The sequence below is a fragment of the Bufo gargarizans genome, chromosome 3, assembly GCF_014858855.1.
Source record: "Bufo gargarizans isolate SCDJY-AF-19 chromosome 3, ASM1485885v1, whole genome shotgun sequence".
Classification (NCBI taxonomy): domain Eukaryota; kingdom Metazoa; phylum Chordata; class Amphibia; order Anura; family Bufonidae; genus Bufo; species Bufo gargarizans.
This window is the reverse complement of record NC_058082.1, coordinates 206,339,227-206,359,788: the sequence shown is the minus strand read 5'-3', so window position 1 is coordinate 206,359,788 and position 20,562 is coordinate 206,339,227. Positions and strand designations below refer to the sequence as shown.

The following is a 20,562-nucleotide window of genomic DNA, read 5'->3' as shown; positions in this document are numbered from 1 at the left end:
GATCCTGCCAGTCTAGTCCAGATTTATGCTGTCTAACTTTAGAACAGTAATTGGCAAAGGCCAAAGACAGGTGTAGATGTTAAGGAGTTGTTCAGTTTTAGCAGCAAACTGAACAATGCCAGAAAATGCCCCCCTTAAAAAATACAACTGTACTCAACTAGCAGATCCAGCGCTACTGTTCCAGGGCCAAAATAGAAGAGTCAGCGTATATGGCAGCTAGGATGAATTAGATTAATGCCTTTAACACAAAAACGTTGGTAAAGGGTTAATCCATTGGCTATGCTGTTGTCATAACTCATTTCCCACCTGGATGCAGCAGCCTGTATTGGCGGACCTCCTTACTGGAGATAGGAGGGGAAAAAAACGTATTCACCTTTTAAATGTACTTCCTCTCTAGTTCACTAGGAGTCTGCATTGATTATAGCATGTCTATCGTTTATGTGACTGCTGCTGCACATCACTGGTTTCAGAGCTCATGTGCTGTTCATGCGTGCGTAACTGCCGAGGCCAGTGATTACTGGATCAGTCGCACATTTAAAGGCTACGTACACCTTTGAGGGCATTTTTTTATGATTGCATTTTACTGATTTTAAGCATAAAATAATTTTTGTAATTGATATTTATTTAAAATATTCAGCAGCTTTGTCTTAAAGGATTGACTTCTGCCTAGCTGTAGGAATTGTGCTTTCACTTTCACTTTGTGCCTGCTATGTAATAACCCTTATGTCTAAATTACTAATAGCTCAAAAACTCTTAAGCCTGTATTACACAGGCCAATTGAGCAAGCGATTGTCGGGAGGGAAGCAATCCCTCCCAGCAATCGCTTGCTAGCTAGCGGAAAAGATCGCTGCTATTACATGCAGCAATCTCCTGCACAGCATGAGGAGGAGCAATCGTTATGGCATTGCTCGTCCCCATGCTGTCTAGTGGTTTTCCGGCATGTGCTCGTTCATCGGGCACTTGGCGGTAGTTTTACACTGCAAGACGATCGGCCACCACTCCCATTTACTTCTATTTTCGCCGGACCCATAGAAAACAAGTGGAGGGTGGCTGCGCATGCGCAGTGCGCCCTCCTTCTCTTTCAGGGCTCCGTTATCGATATAAGTGCGGGTCCCAGCAGGTCCTAGCGATATGCCCCTATTGTCTGGCATGAGACAACCCCTTTAATGCCCTCATGGGTGTCCATAACTTTTTAGTTTTTTTGTCAATTGTATACTGCCTCCTGCTCTGTGCCTATAAAAAAAAACCTCAGGAAACCTTATTCATGTTAGGAGTAGTTGCAATCAATGAACTGATTCATATCATTGTGTGCAAAAACATCAAGCTATAATATGCAAAACAGCCACCCTTAAGGTTAGGTAGACTTTTGGTGGCAATTTTGTATTACTGCATTTTACTCATTTTGAGCTAAAAATAACTTTTTAATTGGTCTTTATTAAAAATATTCAGCCGCTGTCACAAAGGGTTAACTGTTTGTCTAGCTGTGTGAATCATACTTTCATTTTGTGCCGGTCATCTAATAAACCTCATCTCTGAATTACTAAAAGGTCATAAACACTTATTTAAGCCACATTAATCAGTAAGATACGAATTGGACTATAATGAGTGTTTATAAGGTCCGAGATCAGAGCTGCTTGATGGAACTCAGTAAAAATACAGATTCTGCTACTAGAATCTCAAGGCTGTACAGAGAAAGGGGCTCACAATTTTTAAGACCAATTGAAAAAAAGATTTTAGCTCAAAATGAGTAAAATGCAAAGGTGTACATAGCCTTTAGGTTTCAGAGCCTGATCTAAAAACACTGCCATTCTATTAAATATCATCTGTTCATTGTTAATTGAGAAGTAATCGCATAGCTGACCAGTGACCAGATCTTCAGGGGATTCAAAAATAGGGAGACCCTGCAATCTCAAGAACATGGGGTGTCCGAGTCATTCAAGGGGTGCCCGAGTCCTTGGAGTGGTAGTGCACATATTGGTCTACTGCTTCATTCATGAGACAATGTATCCAGCTCTCTGCCAGCTCCATAGACGTGAATGGAGCAGTGGACCTACCCCCTGTGATCTGATACACTGTATATCACCTATCCTGTGAATAGGTGATAAATCATTTTCGTGGTATCACACCCTTGATCACTGTATTGTGAAAAGGTATATACTGTGTAATATACTCTGAACCTATGAAAACTAGTGTAGACAAAAACTGTAGGTGATACCTATGACAACCAGTCAGACTACAACTTTAATTTTCCCATTGCCGCTATGAAAATGAAAGCACTGATTTCACACTGACACTTTATTGTCTGCATTTATTTTCATAAATGTGGCTCGTTATATTCCTATTCCTCACCATGTTAAGACCTTCTAATTTAAACAGTATAAGGCCTCATGCACACGACCATGTCTATTTTGTGGTCCGCAAATTGCAGATCCGCAAAACACGGATGGCGGCTGTGTGTTCCTCATTTTGTGGAACGGAACCTCCGACCCTCAATAGAGCAGTCCTATCCTTGTCCATGATACGGACAAGAATAGGACATGTTCTATTATTTTTGCGAGGCTGTGGAACGGAGATGCAGACAGCACACAGAGTGCTGTCCGCATCTTCTACGGCCCCATTGAAGTCTGTATCCGAGCCATATTTTTTGCAGTCATGTGCATGAGGCCTAAGGTGGCAGAAAGCCTAATACTAATCACAGTTGAGAATTTGCTACAATTGTATCCAAGGTAAACTAAAAACAACAACAGCACAAATGTCCTTCCTGTGCTAACACAACATGAGATATTGTATTAGTTTGATTGCTAAATTATACTATAATGTGTAATTGTCAGCAGGCAGTGATGATATCTAATGTCATCTGTGATATCTAGGGGCTCTCTCTTTTTTTTCTGCAATAAAATCATCCTTGTCCTGACGTAAGGTTATATTTCTAGTAAGATACGTTTGTGGCATCGGTATCTGTTGAAAAAATCTGCAGCATATCTGCTGGAATCCCACAGCAGCCAAATCTGCAACAAATGGTGCAGATTTTGTTGCAGGAGTCATAGTGTAAATTTACGGCCGATTTCACCCTCTATATTGTGTGGCAGTGAAGTCCCTCCTTTTCAATCTAATGATTAAGTCTTGATTACACGCCCTCAAAATATTTTACTGTGCAGCCACTCTGCATGACCGATTGGCATAGCTTACACTTCATACAGCAGCTTAATGTATACAAAACTGTATATAAAACATTATATACACTGTATATAACAACATGCTAGGAGAGAGAAATGTTCTACTTGTGCAGTCTGCAGTGCTTGTGAATGTAGAAAAACTTCTATTTAGGCCTCATGCACAGGACTGTATGTATTTTGTGGTCCACAAAACACGGATGACGTCTGTGTGACATCCGCGTTGCATCCGTATTTTTGTGGACCCATTGACTTCAATGGGTCCATGTTCCGTATTTTACAGCCTAGAATAGGACATGTTCTATCTTTCGTGTAATAAACATACAGTTGGGGAAAGCACATGGATCATCTGTGTGCTTTGCACATCCATATGTCCATTCCGCAAAAGAATAGAACATGTCCTATACATGTCCGTAAAATGTGGAACCTTTGAAGTCAATTGGTCCACACACAGACCACTAAATACATGCATGTGCATGAGGCCCTTACTGAGATTCTCTAAATGGATTGTTTAGTATGTGTCTGCTGAAACTTTAACCCATTGAAGAAATGTCTCTGTTGTGTAGTGTGAAAGTGAAGGATCTCAGGAGATGAAGAAGAACCCTGTGGAAAAGGAAGATAGTCTACAATTTCCAGTTGAGAGTAATTATACAGCAAACAGCCAGAGCTTAGAACTCGACAGGTATGGAATACCCTTCCTGGTGTGATGTACAGCGATAACCACAGCCTTTTTCCCTCTATTTCTCTATATAATAAGAACTGTTGGAATTGCAGTGTGTGCTGTTGACATCTCTATGGCCACAACGTACAAGACATGTAATGATGCCATGCACCTCTGATGTTACACACAAATGGCAGATGCATGGTATAAGAAGCACAGTTAGTCTACTTTCACACTAGCGTTTTGGCTTTCCATTTGTGAGATTCGTTCAGGGCTCTCAAAACGGATCAGTTTTGCCCTAATGCATTCTGAATGGAAAAGGATCCGCTCAGAATGCATCAGTTTGCCTCCGTTCAGTCTCCATTCCGCTCTGGAGACGGACACCAAAACGCTGCTTACAGCATTTTGGTGTCAGTGTGATGAAACTGAGCCAAACGGATCCGTCCTGGCACACAATGTAAGTCAATGGAGACGGATCTGTTTGCACTGACACAATCTGGCACAATAGAAAACGGATCCGTCCTCCATTGACTTTCAATGGTGTTCAAGACTGATCCGTCTTTGCTATGTTACAGATAATAAAAACGGATCCGTTCTGAACGGATGCAGACGGTGGCATTATCTGAACGGATCCGTCCATGACAAAACGCGAGTGTGAAAGTAGCCTTACTTTTGTGACAATGGAAGGTTAACCGCTTCTTTACTGGAGGGTTTACTCCAATTCATTATCAGGCCAATTTTTTCCACTTTAGTCATGGGTCTATTGTAACTACAAATATCTATTTCATTTCTTAGTCAACCTACATATAGTTGGTGGTATCATTGTTTTTCAAGATACATCAGGCATTTTTTTTTTCAGAATGAAAATTTTATTAGATTTTTATAAAATATTAAAGGAATAAATCGCAGAACTCATGGGAAAACTTTTTTAAGCTGTAAGAAAATAATTTGAGACAGAACAAGAATTGTGGGGGAGATCTATCAAAACTGGGGGTAAGGAACACTGCCCACAGCAACCAGTCAGATTCCACCTTCAGGGGTGCACCTAGCCTTTCTGGTTCCTGAGGCGAAAATTGAAAAAGCGCCCCCCTCCCCCCCATACTGAATTCTCAACCTAACCCCTTTCCTCCTAATATTATGTATATCACTGCAGAACATACAGGGTTAAGGCCTCATGCACACGGCCGTTGTGCGGCGGTTCCGTGCATTGGGGACCGCAATTTGCTTCAGAACAGACATATAGATGCGGGCAGCACACGGCGCGCTGCCTGCATCTTTTATGGCCCTATTGAAATTAATAGGTCTGCATCCGATCCGCAAAAAATGTGGATATCGTCGTGTGCATGAGGTGTATGAGGTCTAATGTTGTGGTTGAAAGTCAGTCTGCTACCAGCCATTGTCATATTAAACCTGGTATCCACATTATGTTGATCATTTTATACAGCTTTGAGATGACTCTATCAAAACCAGGGAAATGTCTATCTCCGTTACCTTCTCTTCCTGATGAGCCTAAACCAAAATGCACAATTGAGGACATTTCTTCTGTAAATAAATGTGATAGAGATATCATGTCAACCAACACTTCTTGCAATCGACATCAACAAGAAAAGCACTCACATTCTCGACAGGTAAGTTTTGAAATGGGTTCTACAATTAAAACAGAATTCTAGTTACGTATATATTCAGACCAATAAGACTGGAGTACATTTTATGAGTGGATTTGACTACAGAGCTCTGTAGCATCTGTAGTAACACAATGAGGTGCAAGGGGTATGGCCTGAGCCAACATAGGGACAACATTCAAAAACCATGGAAATTGCTAAAAGCAATTGATGCCTCTCTTCCTAACCAGAGACAGTAAATGTGAATTGCTAATATAGCATTGATGGTAACCACCTTAAATGCTTTAGAATATATTTTGGATCTAAAAGCAATCTCTGGTGCCAGGCTTCATCCATGCTGTATGCCTACGTACTCATTCTGTGATGGAGCATGGCGCAAACTGATAATAAACAATGTTACACTTACCTTCTCAGCCTGATCTAACCCTCTGCTACTACACGGTCCCCTTGCTCCAGCTGTAGCCTGTGATAGCAGTGACGTCCCTCATACTGCTGCAACCAGTCACTGGCTTCAGCGATGCATGGCACATAAGAATGCAAGGGGGAAGAGGACGGTGCATGGTGCTGGATCGGAGAAAGTTGGTAAGATAAGTGTAAGATTGTTTATAATTTTGACAGTCTTCTCTGCAAGCTAGTGAAATAAAATCATACCTTGTAGGACCCCTTTAGCTTTTATTTTGTAGGGAGGCACATAGCAGTACAGTATGGCTCCGTAGCAAACTTTTGATGTAGTATTACCTCTCTATACGAGATGAACATGTGCAAAATACCTTAGTGCTACATTTATGTATAGATGCCTATAGATAGATATAAGGTCAAAGAGTAAAAAATGTTAATTTCATTGGCTTGTTATTCTTGAAACCTTAACGTTAATAATTGATCAGGTTTAATTGGAGCAATCTGATAACTCCAGCCTCATAATCAGTATCCATGAGAGATTTTGAACACGCAAGCCCATTTTCCACATGTAGAAGATTGATGATGTGAACAGAAACACCGGCTGTCATCATCTGTCTCCAAACCGCAGCTCAGCTTCATAAACCACATTACAGCAATTGTTTTCATGCAATGCTTTAATGGGTTTAGTCATTTCATTTTACAACTTAATCCATTCTTTCCTTCCTTGTATATTGATGTTTTTATATATGTTTATGTGTTTTATATCTCTAAATTATAAACTTTTGATCCAGTTGTAAGAATTTAGCAAATGCTCCAATCTTCCAATTTACGATCCCGTGTTGCATTCTAGTGACATGTAGGGTTGATTCTTTTAGGCCTTGTTGGAGTGCTTTTCCCTGTCACTACCATGTCTGCAGGACATAGTACATGTAGTCATCAGTGACTGCATGGGCACAACAGTTATGTCTATGTGATCAGAATTAGGAGTATGACTGTAATTTATTTATTTTAAAGGTAAAATAATTAGTAAGTACACTTTACAAAAACTCCCGATCGCTAAAACAAGCGGTTGGAAGCTCTCAGAGGAGCAGTCTCTCCTCGCTTCTGAAGATGGAGTTCTCTCCCTTTAAGGCTGGGTTCACACGGGAGTCGCGTTTTGGCTCAGGATGCGTCCCGGTGCATTGCGGCATTTTGACTGCAATTGCGTTCCGTTGTTCAGTTTTTATCGCGCGGGTGCAATGCGTTTTGCACGCGCGTGATAAAAAACTGAATGTGGTACCCAGACCCGAACTTCTTCACTAAAGTTCAGGTTTTGATTCGGTGTTGTGTAGATGTAGATATTTTCCCTTATAACATGGTTATAAGGGAAAATAATAGCATTCTTTAATACAAAATGCTTAGTAGAAGGTCAATTGAGGGTTAAAAATAATAATAATAATGAACTCACCTCCTCCAATTAATCGCGTAGCTGCCGGTCTCCTGTTCTTTCTTCAGGACCTGTCAAAGGACCTGTGGTGACGTCACTGAGCTCATCACATGGTCCAATCACATGGTCCATCACCACAGTGATGGATCATGTGATTGGACCATGTGATGTGACGTCACCACAGGTTCTTTTGATTAAAGAAGTAAGAAGAGATCGGCAACTACGCGGTCAAGAGAAGGAGGTGAGTTAATCTTTTTTTTCTTTTTTAACCCTTAATTGACCTTCTACTAAGAATTCTGTATTAAGAATGCTATTATTTTCTCTTATAACCATGTTATAATGGAAAATAATACAGTGAATAGACTCATCTTAGCAACCATGCGTGAAAATCGCACCGCATCCGCACTAGCTTGCAATTTTCACGCAGCCCCATTCACTTCTATGGGGCCTGCGTTGCGTGATAAACGCACAATATAGAGCATGCTGCGATTTTCACGCAACACACAAGTGATGCGTGAAAATCACCACTCATGTGCACAGCCCCATAGAAGTGAATGGGTTTGGATTCAGTGCGGGTGCAATGCTTTCACCTCACGCATTGCACCCGCGCGGAAATCTCGCCCGTGTGAACCCAGCCTAATTGTCACAGCTTCTAACTGTATGTGGGGCTGATGGCAGTTGAAGGATGGAACTGAGCATGTGTTAGCACCTCAGCCATGAAGGACAGAGACAAAAGTAAAAGTAAAACAGTAGGTGGCGCTAGATTTAAAAGAAAGTAATCAGTTTTAATTCACAATAAATATTAATTGACAACTGACAAGTAATACAGGCTACATGACTACTGAGGCAGAACAAAAATGTGTTGCTTATAAAATAGCATGTATATTGTGTGTTTGTATGGTATTAAATTACAGCTTGTTTGCTACTTTTTTGTTAGAGATCACAACTATCAAACAATACAAGTTCTGTGTTGAATAAAGACGACTCAAATTTGAACCTTTGCTCACCTGCACAGAATGGACATACAGATCCAAGGCTAACAAAGCAGTTGCATAGCACAAGGTACAATACAATACAGCAGTTTGAGTTTCCAGGATTTTATATCAGGAAAATGTAAATAATCTCTTATCCAGACAAAATGCAGGCAGTATATTGGATGGCTACCCTCCAGGTCGGACTAAGGTTCCTTGGGCCCACGAGAAGAAATTATTCTCAGGGCCCAAACCTCATATCATCAATAAAGTCTAAAATGTTTAATTTCAAAGAAATAAGCCTTAGTTGAAAGTTATTGGCTCCAAAGGTACTACCAAACGTTTTTTCTCCTGGACCTTTGGGACTCACTATGGTATCAGAGCCTGAGCCCACTGGAGGATCCTCTGGTACTCTGGTGGGTCAATCCAACAATGGCCAGGGCCATCTACACTACATCCTGTTTCAAAACTTGCACTCACAAGACATGGGATAGACATGGAATTTTCTTCTGCTGCTTGGCAAAAAAGTGTAAAAAATGCATTATAATATTTGTGTTTGTCTGCACGGTGTTTAGTTAATGCTACATGATGTAGTGGAGAGACAGCTGGGGCCAGCTTTAAGAGGACCTAACTTTAGACGATGATGAAGGAAGGAATCAGCAACTCCCAATGATATACCCCTTAGCAAAAGCTTGGGCTCATACACATTGCACATGGATTACTGCTAATTGCTGGGGTGTACTTGCATGTGTCAGGGTTTAAATGTGCAGTTAAAATTGCAGCACAGCAATTAGTGGTCATTCAAGGGCAGTTACCATGGCTCAGGAGCAACATGTATGGGCACGTTTGTGTTATAAATTATCTGTCTATCTATCTATCTACAGTTGAAACCAGAAGTTTACATACACTATATAAAAAGACACATATGCATGTTTTACTCAATATCTGACATGAAATCTGAATAAACCTTTCCTGTTTTTGGTCAATTAGTATTACCATAATTATTATTATTATTTGCCAAATGTCAGAATAATGAGAGAGAGAGAGAGAGAATGTTTTAAGGCATTTTAATGCTTTCTGCAATGTCAAAAGTTAACATACACTAAGATTACTATGCCTTTAAACAGTTCTGGACTGCCTATATGATGATGTCATGTGTTTGGAAGCTTCTGTTTGGCTTGTTGGCAACATCTGAGTTCATTGGAGACACACCTGTGGATATATTTAAATGCACACCTGATACACACTGCTTCTTTGTGTAGCATCATGGGAAAGTCTAAAGAAATCAGCCACGGTATCGGGAAGAGAATTGTAGACTTGCACAAGTCTGGCTCAACCTTGGGTGCAATTTCAAGATACCTAAAAGGGGCCTTGTTCATCTGTATAAACAATTATATACAAGTACAAACAAGATGGGAATGTCCAGCCATCATACCATTTAGGAAGGAGACTGGTTCTGTGTCCCAGAGATTAACGTACTTTGGTCCGACATGTGCATATCAACCCAAGAACAAAAGCAAAAGACCTTGTGAAGATGATGGCAGAAGCTGGTAAGATTGTCCCAATATCCACAGAGAAACGAGTACTGTATTAACATGGGCTGAAAGACCACTCTCCTAGGAAGAAGCCATTACTCTAAAAGAAACATAAAAAAAGCCAGATTAATGTTTGCAAAAGCACACAGCAACAAAGACCTACATTTTTGGAGACATATCCTGTGGTCTGACGAAACTAAAATTGAACTTTTTGGCCATAATGACTATCGTTACATTTGGGAAAAAAGGGAGAAGCTTGGAAGCCTAAGAACACCATCCCAACTGTAAAACACGGGGGTGGCAGCATCATGTTGTGGGGTTGTTTTGCTGCAGGAGGGACTGGTGCACCTCACAAAATAGATGGCATCATGAGGAAAGAAGATTATGTGGAAATACTAAAGCAATATCTCAAGACATCAGCCAGGAAGTTAAAGCTTGTGCGGAAATGGGTCTTCCAAATGGACAATGACCCGAAGCATACTGCCAAACTGGTTACAAAGTGGCTTAAGGATAACAAAGTCAATGTTTTGGACAAAACAGTAAAAGAGATGCTTATAAAATCAAACGGATCTAATTGGTTAACAACCAAAGTTTTCTTTAGATGCGGTCAGTGTAACAATGGTAAAACCACTTCTTTTCCCAAGAAAACCATGGAGGTTAGTTCCATGGTGCTGATACTGGACATTTTTGCTAATGAAATTACTTATGGATACCTGATGCTACATTCCCGTAGATACTTGTGCCTCTAAAGCTAATGAGAGTGGAGGCGGAGGGAAAGTAGGACCCAGGACACTGAGGACGTTCTCCAGGAAGCGGCTGTAGAGTCACGTGGGACGCTATGTTTGACTCTGAAACCACACGGGACGCCACGCAAGGTAAAGCCGAATTGAAGGCCGTGCTGGGCAAGCTGAAAGATGGAGCTTCTACAACATACAGACGGAGAACCCAGGAGCGGTAATGTACCATACTAGCACTGTCTAACTAATACCGTGTACCTAAATCGAGGGGGACTATATCCTTAACCAACTATACTAATGCGATCCTGCTACTAACCACCTGTTGCTGTCCACCTATTACCATCTGGATTCTGTTTATGGGACACAGCAGGTCCGTGCAATATATATGAATCTAGCAGGTCTGTGAAATATATCCCACCATCTGACAAGTATATATTTGTGGACTTACCAGTTACACTATTGTTTTTTATGGAGTGTGGACTTCTAATTCAGTTTTCGTCTGGATCCTGTTTAGCGGGTTGTGCAATATAGTAGGCTTGTGCAATCATCAGGCAGCGTATTATAAGATTGTGGACATATGAGATATTTACCTTTCATGTCTGGTGTTTGATATTGCTGTGCCAATATATTTTATTATTTTTATTATCATTCATTGTTTTATTACCATTGTTTTAAGTGGATATATCTATGCAATTTATTAATTATTCCCATTTAGTGAGTGCCCTTCCACATTTAAATTTTATTTAATGTTTTGGACTGGCCATCACAAAGCCCTGATCTCAATCCTATTGAAAATTTATGGGCAAAGCTGAAAAGGCAACTGCGAGCAAGGCGACCAACAAGCATGGCTCAGTTACAACAGTTTTGTCAGGAGGAATGGGCCCAAATTCCGACCAACTATTGTGAGAAGCTGGTGGAAGGATATCCAAAATGTTTGACCCAAGTCATATAGTTTAAGGGCAATGGTACTAATTATTAATGTAATTTATGTAAACTTTTAACTTTGCAGAAAGTAATAAAAATGCCTTAAAACATTCTCTCTCTCTTATTATTCTGGCATTTGGCAAATAATAATAATTATGGTCCTAATTGACCAAAACAGGAAAGGTTTATTCTGATTTCATGTCAGATATTGAGAAAAACATGCATATGTGTCTTTTTATATAGTGTATGTAAACTTCTGGTTTCAACTGTATGATGAATGATGATAATTATAAGAATTAGATTTTATGAAGGTTATAAGCAGGACGAAACACCCCTGCAAATATCAATTTCATAAAAGAATACTTCTGAGCATTCTCATTCTCGTTTCATAGAGTTCGCAATGCAGATTACTTTATGCAGGAAGCTAAGCGAATGAAGCATAAAGCAGATGCCATGGTAAGTACACTCTCCTCCCAGATACAGTATGCTAAATTAATTTTGTCCTGGCATTTTATGGGCATGAAGTTATCATCAGCACAAACCACCAAAGAGAATTATAAAACCTATTACAAGCATGACTGGCTTTGTTAGATTATGGAATACTTGTCTCATTGAGTGTTTTTGTCAAACAATTACTCTGAAAACAAGTGATTATGCCGTCTGACTGTAAGGGCCTTAGTAAAGTTATAGTTATATTATTTTACAAGCAAGAGAAACTTTTATGATGTAGTCTTGGAAGGATCAGATGGAATTCAATATGTATAATTTTTTTTTATTACTCCCAAGGTCACATTATGATCTCATATGGTAATTTATCTCAACTGAAGAGAGTCTGTCACTAGGACAGACCCTGGAAATTAAGGTCATTTAACATGGACCAATGTTTCAGGCAATTATTGGGAATGAAACAAGCGTTCCCGATAATTGCCTGATTGTCAGCAGAAATAAGGGCTTGGTTTGTAATTGTTACAATTGTTCTAGCAATTGCTTATCCCCATAGGAAATCATTGATCATTGTTTATACAGGCTGATTAGTGGCACAGAAGCAATCATTTTAGGTGCTGTCTGAAGGACATGATCATCAACAAACAAGTGTTTGCTCGTTCATCTGGTGATCGTTGGCTCCTTTTACACAGGGCAGTTATTGGGAATGAACGTTTCTACAAACATTCATCCCCAATAATTAGCTTGATTATCAGTCCATGTAAGAAGACCATTTGGTTGTCCAAGATGACCTAATTATGCTGAACTAGCTTGTAATGTACATGCACCAACATCTGAGCTTCTGACTGACAAAAAGGAGACTTTGGGAGGTGTGTTATAAAGCAGTCTCATTTTTGCGCCTGGTCAATACTTTGGGTCTTCATTTTTTAATTGCAGTCATTGACGTAGATTAGGGCATGCTACAGATGAAAACAGATTTCCAAGCATCACTCGCAAGGCTTGTCCTTGTCACTGTCTGCCATTGGCGGATCCCCCCCCCCCCCCCCACTTCCCCCGATGCCGGATATTTTCATCCACACGACAGAGAGATGCAGCGGCGGCTGTGCTGGGGAGCCAGGTAAGTTCATTATGTGTGAGGGGCCCGGACATATGGTAGGACATTTCAGGGGTCGGATAGCACTTTTAACACCCTATAAGCTTGAAACCTCCAAAGTCCAGTCCCTACTATTCTGTTACCTTGGTCCTTTTTCTAGCTTCAGAGAGCAACAGTTCTTGTCATACCTGAAGTACCTCAAAAGATCTGAGAAGTGGAGCTCACCATTGTCTTATTTACTAAGCCAAGTGTGTGAGCTCCCAGGTTCTCTGCTCTTGAAGTAGTATATGTCCGGTATACCTCTACTGTTTGACAGGGTTTAACTTCAAAAGACTAGAAGCAATGGAAAGGAAACACTATTGACCATTACAAATGCTGTGATGGGAGGGGGGGACTGATGTTAATAGTAAATCACTGTCATTTGTGACCCATTGTCAAAGCTTTAAATAAAATATCAAAATCTGTTTTGGGGTATGCTAGCCAGATGTGCCTGTTATATAATAAAAGGGTCAGGGCGTGACAGACTGCTAACAGTTTATCTCTACCATATGGTCTTCACTATACCAGCTTTTATTGTTTCATTTGCACCAGATGTATAAAAGTTAATTGTTGTTTCATTAGATCTGCTTAAGGCATCTAGATGCCATGTTAGCAAATTAGCCCCACTGTTCCATTCTATGTGACATAAGAAACAACCACATTCAATTTATTTTCAGTTGTCAGTGTCATAAAACTGATTCCCTGCTTATATTATGTGCCCATCTGGATGAACATGATAAAACACACTGTTAGGCCTCATGCACCCGGCCGTGGCCGTATTGCGGCCCGTGAACAGTGGGTCCGCAATATGCGGGCATCGGCAGTGTGCTCCCCACATCACGGATGCGGACCCATTTACTTGAATGGGTCAGCAATCCAGAGCTGCGGTGCAGAACGGAGGCACAGAACCCCACTGAAGTATTTGTGGTGCGGACGGATCACGGCCCCATTCAAGTTAAATGGGTCTCGATCCGTTCCGGCCGCCGCATGGACGTTGCCCGTGCATTGGGGAGCATTAATTGCGGTCCCCAATGCACGGAACGGCTGCACAACGGCTGTGTGCATGAGGCCTTTCTGTGAATGGAAATTACTTACATCTCTAGATGGGATAGAGTGCAAAAATGCAAACGCCATTGGACAGTCCACTCATACATGGAAATCACTACAACATGTTATATGGTTTACAAAAAAATTACTATAAGAGCAAGCAACGGTGTGTTAGCATTTTGTCTGCAATAATAGAGATTTGTCGCCATCTAGAGGATAAATTATTATTTACAACATAGCTGCAAGGTGCATTTTTATTTTTACTCTTTTCTCCTGTGCAGTGCAGCTGTGGTACACTTTTTATCTAGACAAAATAATAGTGGATCTTTGTTGTTGATAGACACCTGTCATTATACTCACTTAAAAATCCTTAAAGCCTTAAAGAAGCCTTAAATAGTGACTCCAGTAAAGACCCAATTCAACACTGTGTAAATAAGGTATCGGCTCCAAGGCCGTAGCTATAGGGGGTGCAGAGGTAGCAGTCGCTATGAGGGGGCCCAAAAACCCTTGAATCACATAAGAAGACACTGGTATCAAAGAAAGTGCATGCTGGTCAAGTTACACCTCTGGCTGGAGGGAAGAGGTTAGGTCAAGAATTTGGTATGGGGAAGGGGGGGGGGTTGCCGTTTAAATTTTTGCCCCAGGCAGCAGGAAGGCTATGTGCTTTCCTGCCCCGTGGCCACAAAGCACTGAGGGAAGGGGTCCTAAGCTGAACTCTTGCACCAGGGCCCATGAGCCTTTAGTTACGCCCCTGTTCATCCTCTTTTGTTGAATTGTGTACATAGGTCTATAAAGGGGTTGTCCGGTTTCTGTAGGAATAGACTCAGTCTAGAAAGAGAGGTGTAATTCAAATCTATGAGTCTTGGAAAAAAAACAATAACATGAAAATGCAGTGTGTGAACTTGTGCTGTTTCATAAAATAAGGTTATAACAGAAGTAACATATGATAAGGGCAGAGGTCCTTGTCTCCTTGTATGAATGGAACAACGGTTGAGCATGTGGACTGCCACACCATTAAACACTGTGGGACTGGCAATGAGAAGCTGAAAACAACAATTGGTAATTTTTTGCACTGCTGTAGAGATCTAATATACAGTATAAAGCTGAGTGTAAGTGTGTGTGTGTGTGTGTGTGTGTATGTCCGCTAAAGAAATCCGCACCGTCGGATTTGCAATCATGAAATTTGGCACACAGGTACATCAGGTGTCCCGGAAGGTTTCAGACTGGGTCTCATCTCTCTAGCATGTACCGTTTCTGAGATATTGCCAAAAAATGCATTAGCCAATAGAAGCCTGGTCACATGACCCTTATCAGCCAATAGAAGATTGCATGCCCTTAGTCTCCACATACACACAGTTTTACACCAGGTTTCCATAACAACCTAGCAATTTTTCTTCACTGCTGTAGGTCAGCTTTAAAGGGGCAGGGCGCTGTGGATGACCCTGTTAAGGGAGAGGAGCACTGTTTAGGTCACAGTTAAGGGGGCAGGTAGGGTGGCCATTTAGGCCACTCTCAAAAGACGGACTTAAAAATTCCACCCCCAGGTCCCACCAAGCCACGCCCCGACCAGGTTAGACCAGACACCCTCCTACTCCACAGCCGACAGGGATTGAAAAAATGAGGGTGAAAATCAACTTCTGTCAGCTGCAGGTGTGGTTGGGATGGTGACTTTCTACCTGCAGCTCACGCTCAGACAGCACAGTGCTGCTGTCTGAGAGTGACATGTTCAAAAGTACATCCCTGTGTCCGTCCAGGCCCTGCGCCAGACGGAGGACAGGGAGTCTGAAAGCCGGACTGTCCTGCCTAAAACTGGACCTCTTGCCACCCTAGGGGCAGGCTACTGTGGAGGTCACAGTTAAGGGGACGGTCCACTATGGAGGTCAGTGTTAAGGGGTAGATTACTGTAGAGGCCACTGTTAAGGGGTGGGGTGTTGTCGAAATCAGTGTTAAGGAGATGGGGCACTGTGTAGGTGTCACGACCATGGTCATGGTCGTGACTCCTGTATCCGCATGCTGTTGCCTGCGGTCTGGTTTGGTTGTTCAACCACAGGTGAGGGCCGCTAGTATGTTGCCTCACTTGTGGTTGCCGCTGGCAACATGTAGTTATTTCGCAGTTTAGCAGCCTGAGCTGGTGCTAGGCAGCTTGCTGCAATGTGCATGCGGTTGCACCTGGCAACCTATCTTTGTTAGGCGTGTCTTTTGTATGTCTGGTGTGCACAGGGTTTTAGTTATGTGTGCACTTTCTCCTTTAAGTGGCTGTCTTCCCTGGTGTGATAAGGGTTAATTATATTCTGTGTGTGTGAACACTGGGTGTGTCTGTGTGGGTGTGGCTACTTGGGCCTATATAGCCTCTGCTGAGAGCAGTAGTCAGAGGGGTACTTCAGCCATGGTCTGCTGGAGTCATCCTCCTACTTTATACCATCTGCCAGTGAGGGCCACCCTTGTGGTCATAGATGTTTATATGTTCAGTTGATGTATTCATTTTGTTATTTCATGCAGCTATGGATCTCGGTTCCTGTGTGTGTATGTGTGTTGGCTGTATCCATTTAAGTATGGTGTGGACATCAGCGTGTCAGCACAGGGATCCAGTCAGCAAGGCTGTGGCAGGTAGGTGGAACTATGGAACTAGTGCAGTTCACCTGCCATATCCATAAGTCTGTTTTTGTACCCCTTTTCCTTGCAGCTTGGCCAGTGAGACTCCTGTTCCTCCGTGCCTAGGAGGAACAGGTCGTCTTACCCTGCTCCTAGTTCAGGGCCACCCTGAGGGCTAGCAGGGACTATTAGGTTCTGGTGTATGAGCCCTCCCACCATCAGGGTTGGCTCATATGGTTAGGAGTCAGGGTCAGGTTAGGGACGCGATAGGAGGTGACCTGCTCCCTAATTCTGTCGTCCTGGCTGAGCAGCCAATAACATCTTCTGGCACCGCACGGCTGAGGGTTTTCCCCATCCTCAGCCGTGACAGTAGGTCACTAATAAAGGGGCAGCCGCTATGGAGGTCACTGGTAAAGGGGCGGGCCGCTGTGGAGGTCACTGTTAAGAGGGCAGGGAATGGTTTGAACTGAATGAGCATTTATGAGTGGTCAGGAGAGCAGAAATAAGGACTATAGGAATACAGACCGTGCAGTCAGATGTTGCTTTCTGATGGATTTCACATTTTTGTTCCAGAATTGCATTAAAAATGTTCTTCTACAAGTATGGTCCTCGGTCCTCATAAAGCAGATGGCCACTATGCATAGTATATGATGGAAGTGAAATTCTATTACAGAAAATCTTATAGAGAGGTTTCACTGCGTCACTGCCATTTCCATTTGAAATAGACAGTAATTTTTTTTATATGCAGGATCCAGCCTTTTTTTGGCCAAAAACCAGTTGAAAAGCTTCTACAGTTCATAAGTGTACAGTAGACATATTTCCCAGCATCACATATTCCGCCTCATATGCAGCACAATTGCACCTTTTTATTTCAAAAATCTGTTGCATCACTTCACAGTTTATACATATGCAATAAGAGTATTTTAGTACTTAAACAGAATCATAATAGCTTAAAGTTTTGTCACACAGACGTCCAATTGCTTCTAGTGTTTTTTTTAGTTTTTTTTACAAAAAAACTGTTGTAATTGTTTTACCATTTATAAGAACACAAATAAGTGTGCTTTAGTGCATCAGTAGCAGTGTATAGCTTGGTTGCAGCCAGGGGACATCCCATTGTGCCTTTTACTGTTTCCAAGAACCTGTTGCAATTTCTCTACTGTTTAATAGTGCGCAAATAAGCACATTTTAGTGCATCAATAGCAGTGTATATCATTTGGTCGAACTCATGGGACATCCAATAGTGCTATTTTTTGTTTCCCAAAAATCAATTGCAGTTTTTCAGTTAATAAGTGCACCAGTAAGCATATTTTAGTGGATGAATAGTGGATATTCTTGTCGCAACATCTATTTGTGCCTTTTTCTGTTTCTCAAAATCCTGTTGCATTTTTCTACCATTTCTAAGTGTGCAATAATTATGCATGCATATTTTAGTGTGTCAACAAAGCAGTGTAATACAGTAGCATACATTTTTATCCCACTCAATGGATGTCCAATTTTTCCTGTATTATTTTCCCAAAACCCTGTTTCAATTTTTTTAATAGTTTATCAGTGAGCATTGTAATAATTGTATTTTAATGCATCAACAACAGTGTACTATATATTTTGGACGCATCTATTGTGCACTTGTTACCCCCCCCCCCCTCCCAAAAAAATAAATAAAAAGTTGCAATTTTTATGTGAGCATTGCAATAATTGTATTATATTTCAGAACAAGCCACTGTTTCTTCCTATAGTACTGTGTGTGTGTGTATATATATGTGTATATGGTATATGTGTATATAAACATGGGCAGGCATCTGCTCCTGTTAAAGTATAGTTTTTGGACCACTTGCTCATACCAAACCAGTGTTTTTTTACGATTCCACTGTGTGTGTTTAAACACCGGCAGGCATTTGCCCCCAATAAAGGACACATTTCTGAATGGTTTTTAATTTTAAAAAGCATAAATCAGACTGTAAAATATGTGTTTAAATAGGCTGTTTGTTAACACCATAAAGCATGAGTTTAGCCATAGGTGTATATGTTACTGCTATTATGACATTATTGAAGATTCATTCACACATCAGTGTTTTGGTCAATGATTCCCATCAGTGATTGTGAGCCTAAGGGCTCATGCACATGACCCTGTCGTTTTTTTGCGGTCCGCAATTTGCGGAACGGAACAGGAGGCCCATTTTAGAAATGCCCATTCTTGTCCGCAAAACGGACAAGAATAGAACATGCCTCATCATTTTTGCGGGGCCACGGAACGAAGCACTCTGTGTGCTGTCCGCATCTTTTGTGGACCCATTGAAACGAATGGTTCCGTATACGGAATCAAAATACGGCCTGTATACGGAATGCAAAGAACGTTGGTGTGCGTGAGCCCTAAACCAGGAGTGGAGGCTACACATAAAGTCTAACGGAAAGATCTGCATCTGTTTTGTGTTTAGAGCTGCACCTGGTTTTTGGCTAACAATCACTGATGGAAACCACTGACCGAAAGACTGACATGTGAATGAGGCATTACCATTGCTGTCGTTGTGTTAAAGAACTTTAAAGGAAAAAGACAGAGAAAGAGACTCCCAGAACATTTTAAAAAAAGAGAGAAAGACAAAACAAGAAAATATGAGTCCTAGGAGACCTCGGAGTGTCATACACCAATTTTCAGGCCAATTGGACCACTTTTGATTTGGGTAGAATTATTTCATGCCGAAATTTAATTTTCTGACCAATTTGTTCAAATCGGACCCAAAATGAATTTCAAGAAATTCACTCATCTTAAATGTCCCCTAGTGGGACCACAATAAAAAGTAAAACAAGTTTTAAAATGCTCTATTGTGTCCTAAAAAAAAAAAGTTAACATAAAGTATCGCTGTGACTGTAATAACGTGAACTATGAAAACTATATACGTTGTCCCTAAGCCACTCATGTTGTCTTGGATGTGTGTTTAGGGTCACTGTCTTGTTGAAAGGTAAACTGTCTGCCCATTCTGAGGTCCAGAGCACTCTGGATCAGGTCTTCATTAATAATATCTCTGTACTTTTATCCATTAAGCTTTCCCTCAAATCTGAGCAGTCTCCTTGTCCCTTCTGCTGAAAAACTCCCCACAGCATGATGCTGCCACCACCATGCTTCACTGTAGGGATGGTGTTGGGCAGTGCCTGGTTTCTTCTAGACATGAGGCTTAGAATTGAGGCGAAAAAGTTTTCTCTTGATTTCATCAGACCAGAGAATCTTGTTTCTCACAGTCTGCGAGTCCTTCAGTGCTTTTTTTTTTTGTTGCAAATTTTCATGTGTTATTTACTGAGAATAGATATTTACAATTGGTCACTAGGACCAGTGATTGTCTCTGGGTTGACACGTGTTATTTTCCTTAGTAACTAAAAATTTACATTTATTTCTTGTCAATAAAATTTACTAACTAGAACTAACACAATTAAAACTGGGCAGAGAGTGATCTATGTATACATTTTAGCCAGCAAGTGTACTGCTAAAGCACATACATATGAGCGAACAGTGAGCGCTAGGGAGGGCTTTCACTAATCCGAGGGGAGCATACTGTGACACAAACAGTGTGCACCAAACAGAGCACGGTGGACTCCGTGCAGAAATAGAGCAGTGAGCCAGGCAGTCCTAAGGGAAGTGTAGTCCTTGCTAGCCTCACAGCTTTATTTAGACTATCAACAGCGGTAGTGCAGACACGGCTGATAGTTTTAATTGGGTTAGTTCTAGTTAGTAAATTTTAATGACAATAAATAAATGTGGGGGGTTCAGTCAGCACAACCCTATGCAGGTGCACATTGCTATGGCGAAATACAGATACAAACGCAAAAGCACAAATGCATTCGCACTCTGCAACCAGCACTCTGCCCTGCCTCTATGCTGGATGTTAAATGAGGCATTGGTGTACATTTTG

General features: G+C 41.4%; 1 protein-coding gene across 1 annotated transcript in view; it reads left to right on the top strand.

Moving 5' to 3' along the window:
* AFF3 (AF4/FMR2 family member 3) overlaps positions 1–20,562 on the top strand; it is a 162,117-nt gene that overhangs the window by 107,062 nt on the left and 34,493 nt on the right. Inside the window, exons 7-10 of the mRNA XM_044286032.1 lie at positions 3,740–3,855; positions 5,279–5,462; positions 8,219–8,343; positions 11,841–11,904. Coding sequence (XP_044141967.1) covers positions 3,740–3,855; positions 5,279–5,462; positions 8,219–8,343; positions 11,841–11,904 — 489 coding nt within the window. The remainder of the gene's footprint in view (positions 1–3,739; positions 3,856–5,278; positions 5,463–8,218; positions 8,344–11,840; positions 11,905–20,562) is intronic.